The following is a 14,405-nucleotide window of genomic DNA, read 5'->3' as shown; positions in this document are numbered from 1 at the left end:
TCATTCAAACTTTAATGAAAATGGAGTTCTAACGGTATACTTACCAGATTCATCTACCCACGTCATATGCCCTTGCCCGTACAGACCTTTCTCCTTATCTTTGACATCTCGAGTGAACGTTACCTCGTATGTTCTCTTTTGCTGCACCGCTGTGAAGCTCATGACACCCTCATCGTTATGAACTACAACCTTAATACTTACACCCTCTGGTGCAGAAACGCCCCTGACCGAATAACGCGAGTTTGGCGGACCGACATTAGTCACCGTCCTTGAGTATGTTTTGCTGTCACCTCTTTTTAAAGATACCGCGAAAGAAGGGTAATTGAGCTGGGCCTCCGGTATGGATTTTGAGCAAGTAGCTTTCTTTTTAATGATGGTTTCAATTTGTTTGGGTGCATAACCCAACCCACAAAGATAAGGAATGCAGTCTTCGGGCTGGATGTCGAAAACAAGGCCTGGCTCATGGGCCTTTTTTGGGTCTACGTGACCAGAGCCAATGGCAAATACTTCAGCAGGAAGCCCTCTTTCGTCTACAATGGGCTCCCTGTTTCGGTTGACTTGACTAGCCGTGGTCATTATTGCAGACTTGATAGCAGCAGGTGACCATTCTGGATGTGCGCTTTTGAGCAATGCGCTTATGCCTGCGAGGTGAGGACAAGACATTGATGTGCCACTTAAGAAGTGAAATTTTGCTTTAGTTCGTGTTTGGTTGTTGACTGACTTATGCCATGCTGCAAGAATCTCCACACCGGGCCCGGTGACGTCTGGCTTTAGGATTCCAGGACTTGCACGGTTAGGCCCTCTTGAAGATGAAGAATCCATCTTTGGATCGGATTTCACACCGACCACAGTTACATCACAACGGATATTTGCAACAGGATAGGAAGTTGAGTTCAAGTACTTCTTAATCTCAACCCCTTCCTTGTAACTGACATTTGATGCCAATAGATCAAGAGCTTCTGCTTCTATACTCTCACCAGAAACAATGTCATTAGCAATTATGATGGCAACTCCACCTGCCTCCTTAACTGCCATTCCCTTGCCAATATCACTCGTCCCATACACATGATCACACAACAACACGTTGCCCTTAACGTCAATGTGGTTCAGTGTCTCTTTATCGCACCCTGTGGGGTAAACAAGAGGCCGAAGCTTCTGGTCAGAATCAATTTGTTGGCACAAGGATTCACCATGAAATTTCTTCTTGTTTCCAAGAACAACTGTTGTCTTGAACCTTCTATCAATTGTACTAGCCCCAACTGTAAGGATCCATGGGGCCTCATTTGATAATGATGCACTCCTCGGCCCATAATTACCTGCTGAACAACTCACAAAGATCCCTTTCTGCATGGCACTGAAGGCGCCAACTGCTATACGATCATCATAAAAGGGCCTGGACCCCCCACCAAGTGAAAGAGACAACACATTAACACCGTCTTCAATAGCTGCATCCATGCTCGCTAAGACGGCACTGCCTGGACAACCGATATAGTTGATACATACTTTATAGCTGGCTATGTGAGCTAGCGGTGCCATCCCACTTGCAGTGCCATTCCCCAATCCGAATTCGTTTGCATTGTCTACAAAATTCCCAGCAGCAGTACTTGAAGCGTGTGTCCCGTGGCCTTCCTCATCCACCAGAGAAGTTCCATCAACAAAGTTTCTTATTCCAATCAGTTTGTTATTACACCCGGCCACTTCACATTTACCCTTCCATGTTGATGGTGGAGGGGGGACACCATCATCGTTAAAAGACGGATGTCCAGGAGTAATTCCAGAGTCTATAACCCCAATTATGACTCCCTTCCCATAGTTTGAGTCTTTCCATAGACCTGAATTATGGCGCAAGCCCAGAAAGTAAGGTGAACGAGTTGTTTGTAACTGATACATACCTTCAGGCCTTACAGATAAAACTCCACTCAGACCCTCCATCATCTCAGATTGATCTGCTGACATTTTTGCAGAAAATCCTGTAATTACGTGCCGGTATGCATAGACCATCTCTGGTTTCTCGTTTGATCGCGCAGCTACTTTTAACAAAAACGAGTTATACCTTTCATCAATATTTCGGGTCTGGCCTTCAGGTAAACTTAAGTGAACAATATAAGTTTTGAGTTCAGTTGCTTTGGTAGGAAATACATTGAAAATGGTGGTGCATGTGAGAAGTAACACAAGCCCAATTGTTGGCGACATTTTGTTTGGAATCTCTTAACTGCTGCGTATGGTGACTGAAGATGTTGTGGATATTTGTATGTCAAGGGCTACTCTTGATAAGTATTTATATATCATTTTGTCTAGATGACTTTAGTTTATAATCACCTGAGTGGACCCAATCGAACACGATATTACACTTTAGCAATAATAATCTTCTAACAAACAACAACACGTTAATAGATACTGATACACACATAGTTTGATAAGTTATTCTCACTCAATCTCCTAAAATTAGGAAACTGATTTCTAAAAGTTTCCCTTGCGTAAAAGGTGGTTTAAAACCCATGAAAGTTGGTTAGTTTTCAATTTTTATAGTGCTGTATCTTGCTTCTAATACAAGATAGATTAACTTGTCACTAACGATAATTTTTCTCTATTTCTTAGTGTTTTTGGATTATTCTTTGTGAGTTGTCATCCCCCAGTTTTAGCATCAAACAAAAATGGCACTCGGCTAGAAAACCGAATGACTGTACGTAATTTGATTAATTAGGCAAATACTTGAAGTAATTTGGTTGAACATTCTGCTTACTTCTTAATTTAGAAATTAGTTTGGACTCAAGAATCTTTTTGCCAGCGAGTTAATTATTTTTCCAAAACTTTGAATGGAATTTTAATATAATATTTATTTTAAAACTTTGTAATTTTATTGTGTTTTGAGTTTTGATTGGTGCATCTTATATACATGTTTCTGCTTCTTTCTTGATGTACTCTTATGTGCCATAGAATTACTCTTCATTGCTTAAAACATTGCCATAGTGTATTTAGGCCCATATGTGTAATCAGTTTAGACCATACTCTTGTCATGAACAATTATTGACTGTTTAGTCAACAAAAACCGAAAAAGTCAATGGCCCAATGTCAAATCAGTTCTCCATTGATTAATTTTGTTGACATGTTGACTGAATCTTTGACAAATCTGACTTAAATTTTTAACTCTACTGAACCCACAAATCTTTTTCAATCCCCTTGACTTCCACATTAAACTATTCACAAATTTAGTGATTAAATATAGTGAGGAATATTATTTAAAATTGTGATTTTGTGATGAATAAAATGAAACCTGCCTCTACATTTTGTTTGGTGTATGCATACCAACTGCTCAATGAAATGCCTGTGTGAGATTATAATTTAATTTACTTCAAATATACATAAACTGAAGACAACCAACTAGAACAAGTTTTCATGGTGGTTGATGATTGTCAACAAGTATGCAATACCTTTTCATCTTTGGCTTCACTATTTCAATAACTTATATTCTCCTATTTTGGATACCATCTTGTTTGCATAAAGCTAATTTAGTAACACTTACGAGTGATGATAAGGCATAGGAATTAAGATCATGATCATCCAATCAATTTTCTGAAATTATTATAAGTGTACAAGAACTACTATGTGGTATATCTGTAATTTGTTCACATTTCATTGATTGAAGTAAAAGTGTCATTTACTCACTTTGATACATGCTCTGGTTATATGTTATATGCATGTGATCAGGAATGGCAATGTTGTTTCAGTTGCTCGGATGAAGGCAACTGAAGTGGCTCTGAAACCAAAAAAAGGTGATTTTAGATATTTGATGTGTGCTTTGGTTTTACTATAACTTGTGATTTATTTTTTTATACTGTTAACTTGACATTCTGGTAAAACTATAAGATCAAGTTTCTATCTTAAGTTGACCATATAATAGTCAAATTATTAATTCGATTCTTTTACATGAATGTAGGGTAAGTAATCATTGTTAATTATCAGTAACTTGTTTGTTCTCAGTATGGGTATATAGTCATTGAGTGATTGTGAATATTGTAAAAAGATTTGTAGTCTACTAGTCTTGTTGAGTCTGAATATTTGAAGGAGTTAAGGTTGTTTTCGTTATATAAGTATTCTTTGAGTAATTTTGACACATTCCAACACTCATTGCAGCAAAAGGCTTCACTGGAGTTGTAGGAAAGCTTGTTGCTGAGACCAATCGGGTTGAAGGTGAGTCTTGTGTTGACTTTCTTCAGTTCCTTTTTATTCAGATGTCTTTAGGTTTCAATAACCAGTTAGTAAACACACAAGGTTATTGTTGATAAATGAAAATGTGATTCCTCTTACGACTTACACTTCTCAAAAAAGCCGTATATGTTGGTGTTAATAATATAACAGAGTCACTCAAGGATAGTTGAAGTCAAAATGGTGTCCTTGTATGACAGAATCATTGCACATTGCTCGGTGGGTTATTGAATTCGGTACGGACTTGATTAAGTCGGTTATCCCAACCGGAATTCTTATAGAATATAAGGACTGAAGACCAACTTGTTTAAATCATAACGGTTCGGGTAATTTTCGGTCCGGGTCCTCAGGTACTTTTAGTCCAAATAAATGTGTCAATACACCGTTAAATTTCAACGATTCTCCTATTTATTTTTACAAACTTTTGTAACAGTAAACATATAAATCATTCGAAACATATGAAAACAATGAATTTTCTTCCAATCATATTAGTTATTTATATATAAAAGCATATATAGATAGATGTTCATATTATACAAGGTGCAGCCACTACCATATCTGGATCTTCACTCAAACTTGAATGAAAATGGAGTTCTAACGGTATACATATCAGATTCATCTATCCATGTCATATGCCCTTGCCCATATGGACCTTTCTCCTCATCATTAACATCTCGAGTAAACGTCACTTTGTATGTTCTCTTTTGCTGCACCGCTGTGAAGCTCATGACACCCTCATCATTATGAATCACAATCTTTATACTTACACCCTCTGGTAAAGAAACGACCCTGACCAAATAACGCGAGTTTGCCAAACCCACATTAGTCACTGTCCTTGAGTATGTTTTGCTCTCACCTCTTTTTAGAGACACACCGAAAGAAGGGTAATTGAGCTGGGCCTCCGGTATGGATTTTGAGCAAGTAGCTTTCTTTTTAACGATGGTTTCGATTTGGTTGGGCGTATAACCCAACCCACAAAGATAAGGAATGTAGTCTTCGGGCTGGATGTCAAAAACAAGGCCTGGCTCATGGGCTTTTGCTGGGTTTACGTGACCAGAGCCGATGGCGAATACATCAGCAGGAAGCCGTCTTTCGTCTACAATGGGCTCTTCGTTTTGGTTTACTTGACTAGCCGTGGTCATTAATGCAGACTTGATAGCAGCAGGAGACCATTCTGGATGCGCGCTTTTGAGCAACGCGCCTATGCCTGCGAGATGAGGGCAAGACATCGATGTACCTGCTATGACGTTAAATGTTGCTTTGGTTCTTGTTTGGTTGTCGACCGACTTGCTCCATGCTGCAAGAATATCCACACCGGGCCCGGTAATGTCTGGCTTTAAGATTCCAGGACTTGCACGGTTAGGCCCTCTTGAAGAGAAAGAAGCAATCTGGTTCTGATTTCAGCCCGACCACAGTTCCATTACAACTGATAGTTGCAACTGGAGAAGAAGTTGAGTACAAATACTTCTTAATTTTAACACCTTCATTGTAACCGACATATGATGCCGGCAGAACATGTGCATCTGCTGCTATACTCTGAGCAGAAACAATGTCATTAGCAATTATGATGCCAACTCCTCCTGCATTCTTAACCATCACTCCCTTATCAATATTACTACTCTCGTCATCACGATCACATAACACTATCTTCCCCTTAACATCAATATGGTTCAGTGACCCTTCATAGCACCCTGTTGGGGGGTAACTAACAGGCCAACGCTTCTGGTCGAAACCCTTTGGTTGGTACAAGGATTCACCATGAAGTCTCATCTCGTTTCCAAGAACAACTGTTGCCATGAATCTTCTATCGATTGTGCTAGCCCCAACCGTAAGGATCCATGGGGCCTCATTTGATAATGATGCACTCTTCGGCCCATCATTACCTGCTGAACAACTCACGAAGATCCCTTTCTGCATGGCACTGAAGGCGCCAACTGCCATAATATCATCATGAAAGGACATGGACTTCCCACCAAGTGAAATAGACATCACATTAACACCGTCTTCAATAGCTGCATCTATGCCCGCCAAGACATCACTGCTTTGACAACCGAACATACATACTTTGTAAGTGGCTACGTGCGCCAGTGGTGCCATCCCGCTCGCAGTTCCATTCCCCAATCCGAAAACATTTGTGTTTTCTACCAGATTTCCTGCAGCCGTACTTGAAGTGTGTGTCCCGTGACCTTCCTCATCTACCGGAGAACTTCCCTTAACAAAGTTTCTAATTCCAATAAGCTTGTTATTACAGCCTGCCACTTCACATTTACCCTTCCATGTTGACGGTGGAGGGGGGACGCCATCATCATTAAACGAGGGATGACCTGGAGTAACTCCAGTGTCTATAAGACCGATTATGACTCCCTTCCCATAGTTTGAGTGTTTCCACAACCCTGAATTATGGCGCAAGCCCAGAAAGTTAGGTGTACGAGTTGTTTGTAACTGATACACACCTTCAGGCCTTACGGATAAAACTCCACTCAGACCCTCCATCATCTCTGCTTGATCTGGTGACATTTTAGCAGCAAATCCAGTAATCACATGATGGTATGCGTAAACCATCTCTGGTTTCCCGTTTGTTCGTGAAGCTACTTTTAACAAAAATGAGTTGTACCATTCTTCAATGTTGCTGGTCTGGACTTGAGGTGAACTTAAGTGAACAATGTAAGTTTTGAGTTCAGTAGCTTTGGTGGGATATACATTGAAAAAGGCGGTGCAAGTGAGAAGTAACACAAGACTGATTGTTGGTGACATTGTTGTATCTCAAAACGCTTATGGTGACTGAATATTTTGTGGATGTGTATATGTCAAGGCTACTCTAATGGGTATTTATATATCATTGAGGCAAGAGGAAGTTTAGTTTGCAATCACCTTCAAGTGGACCCAATCGAATACGACATTATTCTTTAGGAATAATCTTCTAACAAACAGCAGCACTTTAATAGCTACTGAGACACACATAATATCCCCCTGCTTGCGGTGCGCGCATATAATGTATATATGTGTGAACCCTCGGGTGGGCAAAAGTAAAATTGCACTAATTTTGACGTTATTTTACTAATCTCGTGAAAATAACGTTAAAAGTGGCGGAAGGTTAATCAGGCATCATGTGGTGGCGTTGATAGCCGAAAGACAAGGGCACATGCACCGATCAGCCGGTGTCCCGATGATTGAGTGCTATGTGCCTTATGTCCAAGGCTTGATGCAAAACTACTATCGAGCCGGGGGTCTCACCGGAAGCAGCCTCTCTATCCCTATGGGATAGAGGTAAGGCTGTCTACATCTTACCCTCCTCAGACCCTACCATAGCATTGCTATTGGTGGGATATACTGAGTACGATGATGATGATGATGATGATGATGATGATGATGATGATGATGAGACACACATAATATGCTCACTTAATCGCCTAGAATTTGGAAACTCTATTTCTACAAGTTGGTTAGTTTTCATAGTGTTATATATATATATATATCTTGCTTTTATAACAAGGAAGATTGACTTATCACTAACTGTAATTTTTCTTAAATACATTTCTTAATGTTTTTAGGATTATTCTTTGTGATTTGTCATTATCCTCCATTTTGGTTCAGCCAGCTTTGAGTTTGTTTTGAGGCAGTCACACAAGCGTGTCTTCTTTGCCATTTCCGAAGGTCTTCTTCCTGGCTGCGTCTACAAGTTTGTCTAGCATATGACGAAAGGCCTAAAAACTTGGTTAGAAAACAAAATGACTGTATCTGATTGCTTCATTAGAAGAAAACTACAAGCAGTTTTGATGAACATTATGCTTCCTTCTTAGTATATAGAAATTTGTTTGGGCCCAAGAATCTTTTGTGGGTGAGTTTATTATCTTGCCTAAACTTAGAATGAAATTATAAAATTATATATATTTTAAACCTTTGTAATTTAATTGTGTTTTGAGTTTTCATTGGTGTATCTTATATACAGGTTATTTCATGTTACTTACATACTAAATAGTAAATACATTTTTATAACTACAAAGCATACTACTTTGGTCTTTTTATTTTTTATTCTTTCCATTGTAGATTATGGAGAAATACAGCTAAAAGAATTAAATTAACATGAAATAAAATAAAAGAAAATGCTTGAAATTATGTTGACACAAAAGGGTTTTAATATTTGTATCAATGTTTGTGGGCTTAATATATATCCAAGATCTTGTTGGTTGTAGAGGTGCACAAAATGGGTTATGGGTCCAAACCGGTTCAGGTTATAAACCGAATCGGTTTGGTCAAATTTGGTCAAAACGGGTTTGAGGAGAAACTGGTTCGGTTTTTGTGTTATTGGTCGGGTTATGAACTGGTTTGGGCCTCGAGAGGGGGAACCGGTATCCAAACAACCGGGTAGGGAGGGTCGGTTTAGAATCTGTTTGGGTCAAACCTGGTTTTTGTATTATTGAGTCGGGTTAGAAACCGGTTTACCAGGCCCAATCGGTTTTGTGTTTATCTCTGGTTGGTTGTGAAGTTGTCAAATCTAGATAAATGATGGTTTAAACAATTAAAACCCATAAACACATTTCTTATTGTCTTCATTCTCATTTTGGTTTAGCCAGCTTTGTAAACCATCGTTTTCCGGCCAGCTTTGTGTTCGTTTTGTGCAGAATCTCATCGAGTTAGACATGCGTATTGGATTTGCTATTAATGAAGGTTTTCTTTTGTGTACAAGTTTGTTTATGATTAAAAGACAAAATGGCCTAAAACTTTGGTTAATATGATTAATCAAGAGATAATTCCAATTAGTTTTGTCTACATTCTGCTTACTCAATGTAGATATTTGTTGAACTCTCGTGGAAGAGATTAGTAGGCAAATAAACATTTGTTTAATGTTAATTAATTATTTTAATAATAACAATTAATATTCACGGGATTAACTATAACTATTTGTCTATTTCTCTAAATATTTATACGCTTACAACCTTGTTTCACATCATGTATTCAACTCCTTTAATCACATTACTTGATTGTTCTTGCTCGTTGTGTGACCTTTTAGAATCAAACCTCATTGACAATATTCTCTTATGTTTTTACTTGGCCATCTATATCTAACTCACTAATGACCTTGCCTTAGTGAATTGTTTACACTATAATAAGTCACATTAGGTTATGATCCAATTTATATGGGTGTTAATGGCATACATTACATATAAAAGACAAATATATGTATGTGCTATATTACATTTCGATATATCACAAATAAAATACAAAAGTCTTTGTACTACGTTACATTTCCAGATATTACAAATAAAAACAACGAAATTGACAAGAGAACAATGCACCCATGGGAACCTATATATTCGAATACGTATTATAATCAATCCAAGAGTTAGGGATTCCTATTTTCTTATCAAGTATCATCCTAACTCTATTGTACTCGAAGACCTTGTGAAGGGCTTCGTGCATAGATAGATTGTAATGTATGATAAGAACTCCACTTCACCCGTGAAAACAGAGTGACCGTGTGCAAAATTCGTCATACGCTATCATACCTAATTTTGATTCCGAAACCACCAATTCCGACAAACCAGCTAACATTGTATTTAGTAAGATGATGAATTATAAACATCATATTTTCCATATTTAACTTCTGAATCTTCTCATGTTGGGCCGACATATTGGGCCTTGGCCCATTCCTTGCATCTCATCAGATAATGACCACGATATTTATGTGACAGTTTAACCGTTAACGACCAAGCTTATAGACTAACAGTTTAATTAGTTGGGTAAAGAAGGCCAAATCTATACTCAACTGTCAACTCTAATTATAAATTCATAGGAGATGAGTGGTGGTGCTTCTAATTATAGCCAGTCATGTATGAAGCATGTTTCAATAACAACTTCACAAATGCACTTGTGTATTACGTTTTGTTGTTACTTTTGCTTCTTATTTCACCTTTATTATTCGTTTGGGAACTCGTAATCACCGTAAGCTCAAGCTTCCGATGCAATGAAAACATGTCCGGGAAAGTGGTCTTGATCACCGGTGCTTCATCAGGACTTGGAGAGGTACGTACGTAAATGATCATAACCTTAAACATAAGTCAACTCGTGCTTAATCAATAAATACGCAAAATGGCAGCTCATGGCATATGAATATGCAAAACGAGGGGCGCTTTTAGCGATTACAGCGATAGAAGAACCGGAGAGTCGACTCGAGCAAGTAGCCAATACGGCTCGTGAACTCGGCTCTCCTGACGTTCTTTACTTGTTTGCTGACGTGTCAAAGGTCGACGAGTGTAGGACGTTCGTGGAAGACACAGTTAAACATTTTGGTCAATGTGAGTTATCTGGAATCACTTAAATAAGTAGCTTTTTTCACCCTCACTCACTTTTTGTGAATTAAGTAAGCCATTTATAACATGCTACTTGGTTCGCAGTGGATCATCTTGTTTGTAACGCAGGAATCGGACCCGTTTATTCTATTGACATTGATGTCTCCAAATTTGTACCGGTTATGGTATATTAATCCTTTAAAACTTTACTAACTAAAAATGTATACATGTGCACAACTCTAATGGATTTTAATATGTTTAGGACATAAACTTTTGGGGATCGGTGTATCCAACTCATTTTGCAATCCCGCACCTCATGAAAACTAATGGAACCATCGTCGTTAATGCTTCGGGTTCTGGCGTGTTGAACATACCGAAAGGCGGCGTCTACAATGTACCGAACACAATTCCCTAGCTTGACTTATGTGTTATCATTCTTAACCATAATATTGCCAATAAACTGAATAACTCAATCCTATGACTTTCTTTTTATACTCTCAGGCAAGTAAAGCAGCATTGATCAGCTTCTACGAGTCCCTTAGACATGAAGTGTCCCCGGTAGTAAAAATCGCAATCGTGACACTTGGGTTCATAAAAACAAACATCATAACAGCCAAATATTCAACCAACACTGCTGGTGTTAGCCTAAAAAGGGTAAGCAGCGATCGGTATCTGTTTATTACTAGCTAAAAGCTTACTAAACCAAACTACATATATACTTTCGGCAGGACATAGGAGATGTGTACCCAACGATGTCACCTGATGCATGTGCGAAAGCCATCGTGTCAGGAGTATGCAAGGGAGACACGTCCATTACACAACCGAGGTTCGTTAAGGCCTTCTTCTTGGTCAAGTATTTATTCCCAGAACTACACCGTATCTACGTCAATTTATATTTTTCCTCAATGTACAATAAGCTGCAAAAGGCTGGATCATAAGCTACCCGTTGCAACATCATAGGCAATGTGATACCACCAGAATCATTAATGTGTATATTGGTGTTTGTTATCACAACTACTGATTATATATTTTGTTTTCTTGTATGTACCTCGTAATGTTACACATGACATTACTGTGTTTCCAGTCTTGTATGAAGTATAAGTATATATATTTATTTAATGATATACAAGATTAAAAACCTAACCAATACTATTCTTGTGGCAAAACATATATTATCGATCACAAATACCATTTGGAGGGGTTTAGTAATATTGGGTTAGAAGGTTAAACTGTTCATCCAACATGCCAAAGACGTGACAAGAGGCATTCGACATAGGTATATCATGTTGATCTTCGACATGACGTACGTACTAACTACAAATGAACAAACACAATACACATTTTCCCTAACGGCTGATGTTCAATTCGAAGACTTGTCGGTTGTTGTTTGTGACAAAAATATGATTGCCATGTCCTTGTGTGTGAAACGTACGAGTCTATATTAGGATATATGCATTGCGGAAGAACTAGCTAGCTTTTTTATACAAGATCTATGATATTTGGGCATATGGAAACCATCAAGGAACATATTGTGAGATGGAAACTGAACCAATCCGATTTTCACTCGCTTAAGACACACAAGTGTGTTTTTAGCTATCAAAACTTGTATATTTCTTTAAAAATATTTTACAAACTGATTTTAATTATCTTCTTAAGTACTTGGAATGTTGGATCCAACTTGATCTCATAACATAGTTTGGACCGACAAAACCGAACACTCGCTTAACGTACGTTGTTAGTTCTAAAACAATAGATCTACATAATTGGTTAAGTCTTATAAAGTTTTATTGAGTTATCTCATAACATTTATTATTTTGGAAAGTTGACTTTGAGTTTGACCAATTATCAAGACCCGAACCAACAACCCGAAACACTCGTTAAAGACCCGTTTTAGTATCTTTATCCCAACGGAACTTGCATCTTTGCATTGTTCCCTATATATGTGAATTTGAGGATAAAATTGAATTGGAAGAGAGACATGAGTGATTGAGGGTGGTCTTTTCTAATATTTTGATTGATTACGAGACTCTTGTTATCTTAAAACCGTGACATTAGGTTGAGTATAATGATTTTATTAATATATAACCATTAGTTTTTATCCTCCGTATTACGGGGGTCGTTTTATATTATTTGTTTTTAATATTTATCTATTTTTTAAATTTTTATTTTTTTATTGTATGAAAGTTAATAATATACTTATGGTTTATATTAAATTGTTTCATAAATAAATGAAATGTTATAACTCGGTTTAAAAGCTATATAAGTTTGATGGGACCCAAGATCCGTTTATTTTTTTTACTATAAAATTGGTTTTTTAATTATAAATAACATATATCTTTTTTCTTAAAAATAAATCAGATATTAATTTTTAGTATATTTCTACTTTATAAGATTTTTGTATCAAATATTTGGTGGGATTAGTTTTTAATTTAATGAGATGTTATAACCCATTTAAGGAATATCTGGGTTTAGTAAGACTCATACCCGTAAATTCGGGTCAATACATGAGAAACCTCCATTTAAAAATTAAGCAAATCTGGTGACTCAAAAATAGGGAAACAACCACATCGCGACACGTATGATTTTTATGTTTTCGTTTAGTTTTCTTTAAGAACCATAAAAATTTTAAGAACTTTAAGAACCAATGTGAACCACTCATTTTTTTAGTATTAAAATTTTTATTTATAAATGAAAAGGGTATGATTGTAATTTACAATGTTCTCTCTCTACTTAATTAATTAACTTTCTTCTCTCTCCTATTTGAACTCTTTTTCTTTCTTATTCTACGTATTTACATAATTAAATTACTTTTCAAGAGGTCATTAACTTCTTCAAACCATTTAATGATCAAACTGATTTGGCTCCATGTATTTATATATATGTAAAAAATTTTTGTCTGTATATATATATTGTATTTACATGTATGTAAAATCTTCAAACTAAAAATAGGAGTAATTTCAATCCAATTTATTTATATATGTAAATCTTGATACTGCTTTTCTCAAACTCATTGCCTACTTACATATATGTGAAACAAAGAAGGATGTTTACACATGTGCACAATATAAGAAATGCATAGAATAAATCTTAACTAAATCAAAGTCATGATTCAAAATTACATTAACACATATGTGCATTGAAGCTATACAAGTGCTGATAATAAAAATAAAACTACTAAATAATTAAATGTATTTTTTCTTAACATACACATCTATTTTCACTCGCCCCTTATTTTTTTGTTTGTTAATTTCTTAGTATTTCCATTACAATACGTATGCCTCAAATGCATAAAACGCCTGCAACAACAAAAAATGTCATTAATTCCAAAATAAACACTAAGATATATAAACAGAATCAGAAGAAAAAGAACATACTGATTAATTATAATTGTTTTAATAATAAAACTAGTATCTACAATTGTTAAACAACAAATAAAATTAATCTACAAATTGTTTAAAACAATTAAAACAATTACAACCTGAAATAATAATCATTAATGTATGAAATCTTATTTTGCATATATGTAAATGAACATTTCTACATTTTGCATATATGTAAATGAACATTTTGCGTATATGTAAACTACTCATCAATATAACATTTAATAGTTCATTCTTTATTGAACATATCTAAACAATAATGGAGTTTATGTACATCCTATTTATAATACCAAATCAATAATTATGCAATACATAAATATTCATAAAACATTAAACCTGAAGGAAGCAATATTGTTCTAGGTATAAAGCATGAAATTTAAGTATCCTAAAGTGATTCCATATTCACATATCGAATTAACAAGTTTAGCATGGGCTTTGAATTTTTTTTTTCCAAAAGGTTATATCTATATTACAATACAAATAAAAAAAAATGAATATTTGTATAATGTGTAAATTTTTTATGTAAGCA

At 36.3% G+C, this 14,405-nt stretch overlaps 1 protein-coding gene and 2 pseudogenes across 1 annotated transcript; 1 reads left to right on the top strand and 2 right to left on the bottom strand.

Annotated features, from left to right (window-relative positions):
* On the bottom strand, positions 1-2,287 carry LOC143594665 (subtilisin-like protease pseudogene; annotated as a pseudogene).
* A 2,235-nt stretch (positions 2,288-4,522) lies between these two features.
* Positions 4,523-6,960, bottom strand: LOC143594664 (subtilisin-like protease pseudogene; annotated as a pseudogene).
* A 2,953-nt stretch (positions 6,961-9,913) lies between these two features.
* On the top strand, positions 9,914-11,505 carry LOC143594663 (11-beta-hydroxysteroid dehydrogenase-like 4A). Its single transcript, XM_077073919.1, has 6 exons — positions 9,914-10,230; positions 10,304-10,502; positions 10,602-10,681; positions 10,759-10,890; positions 10,998-11,150; positions 11,225-11,505. The coding sequence occupies exons 1-6, from the start codon at positions 10,036-10,038 to the stop codon at positions 11,432-11,434; spliced, it is 969 nt and encodes a 322-aa protein (XP_076930034.1). The 5' UTR covers positions 9,914-10,035; the 3' UTR covers positions 11,435-11,505.
* The last annotated feature ends 2,900 nt before the right edge of the window (positions 11,506-14,405 follow it).

Source organism: Bidens hawaiensis, unplaced genomic scaffold, assembly GCF_021521415.1.
Source record: "Bidens hawaiensis isolate Kalapana, Puna unplaced genomic scaffold, B.hawaiensis_p1.1 tig00044053_1, whole genome shotgun sequence".
NCBI lineage: Eukaryota > Viridiplantae > Streptophyta > Magnoliopsida > Asterales > Asteraceae > Bidens > Bidens hawaiensis.
This window is presented reverse-complemented; position numbering and strand designations above follow the sequence as displayed.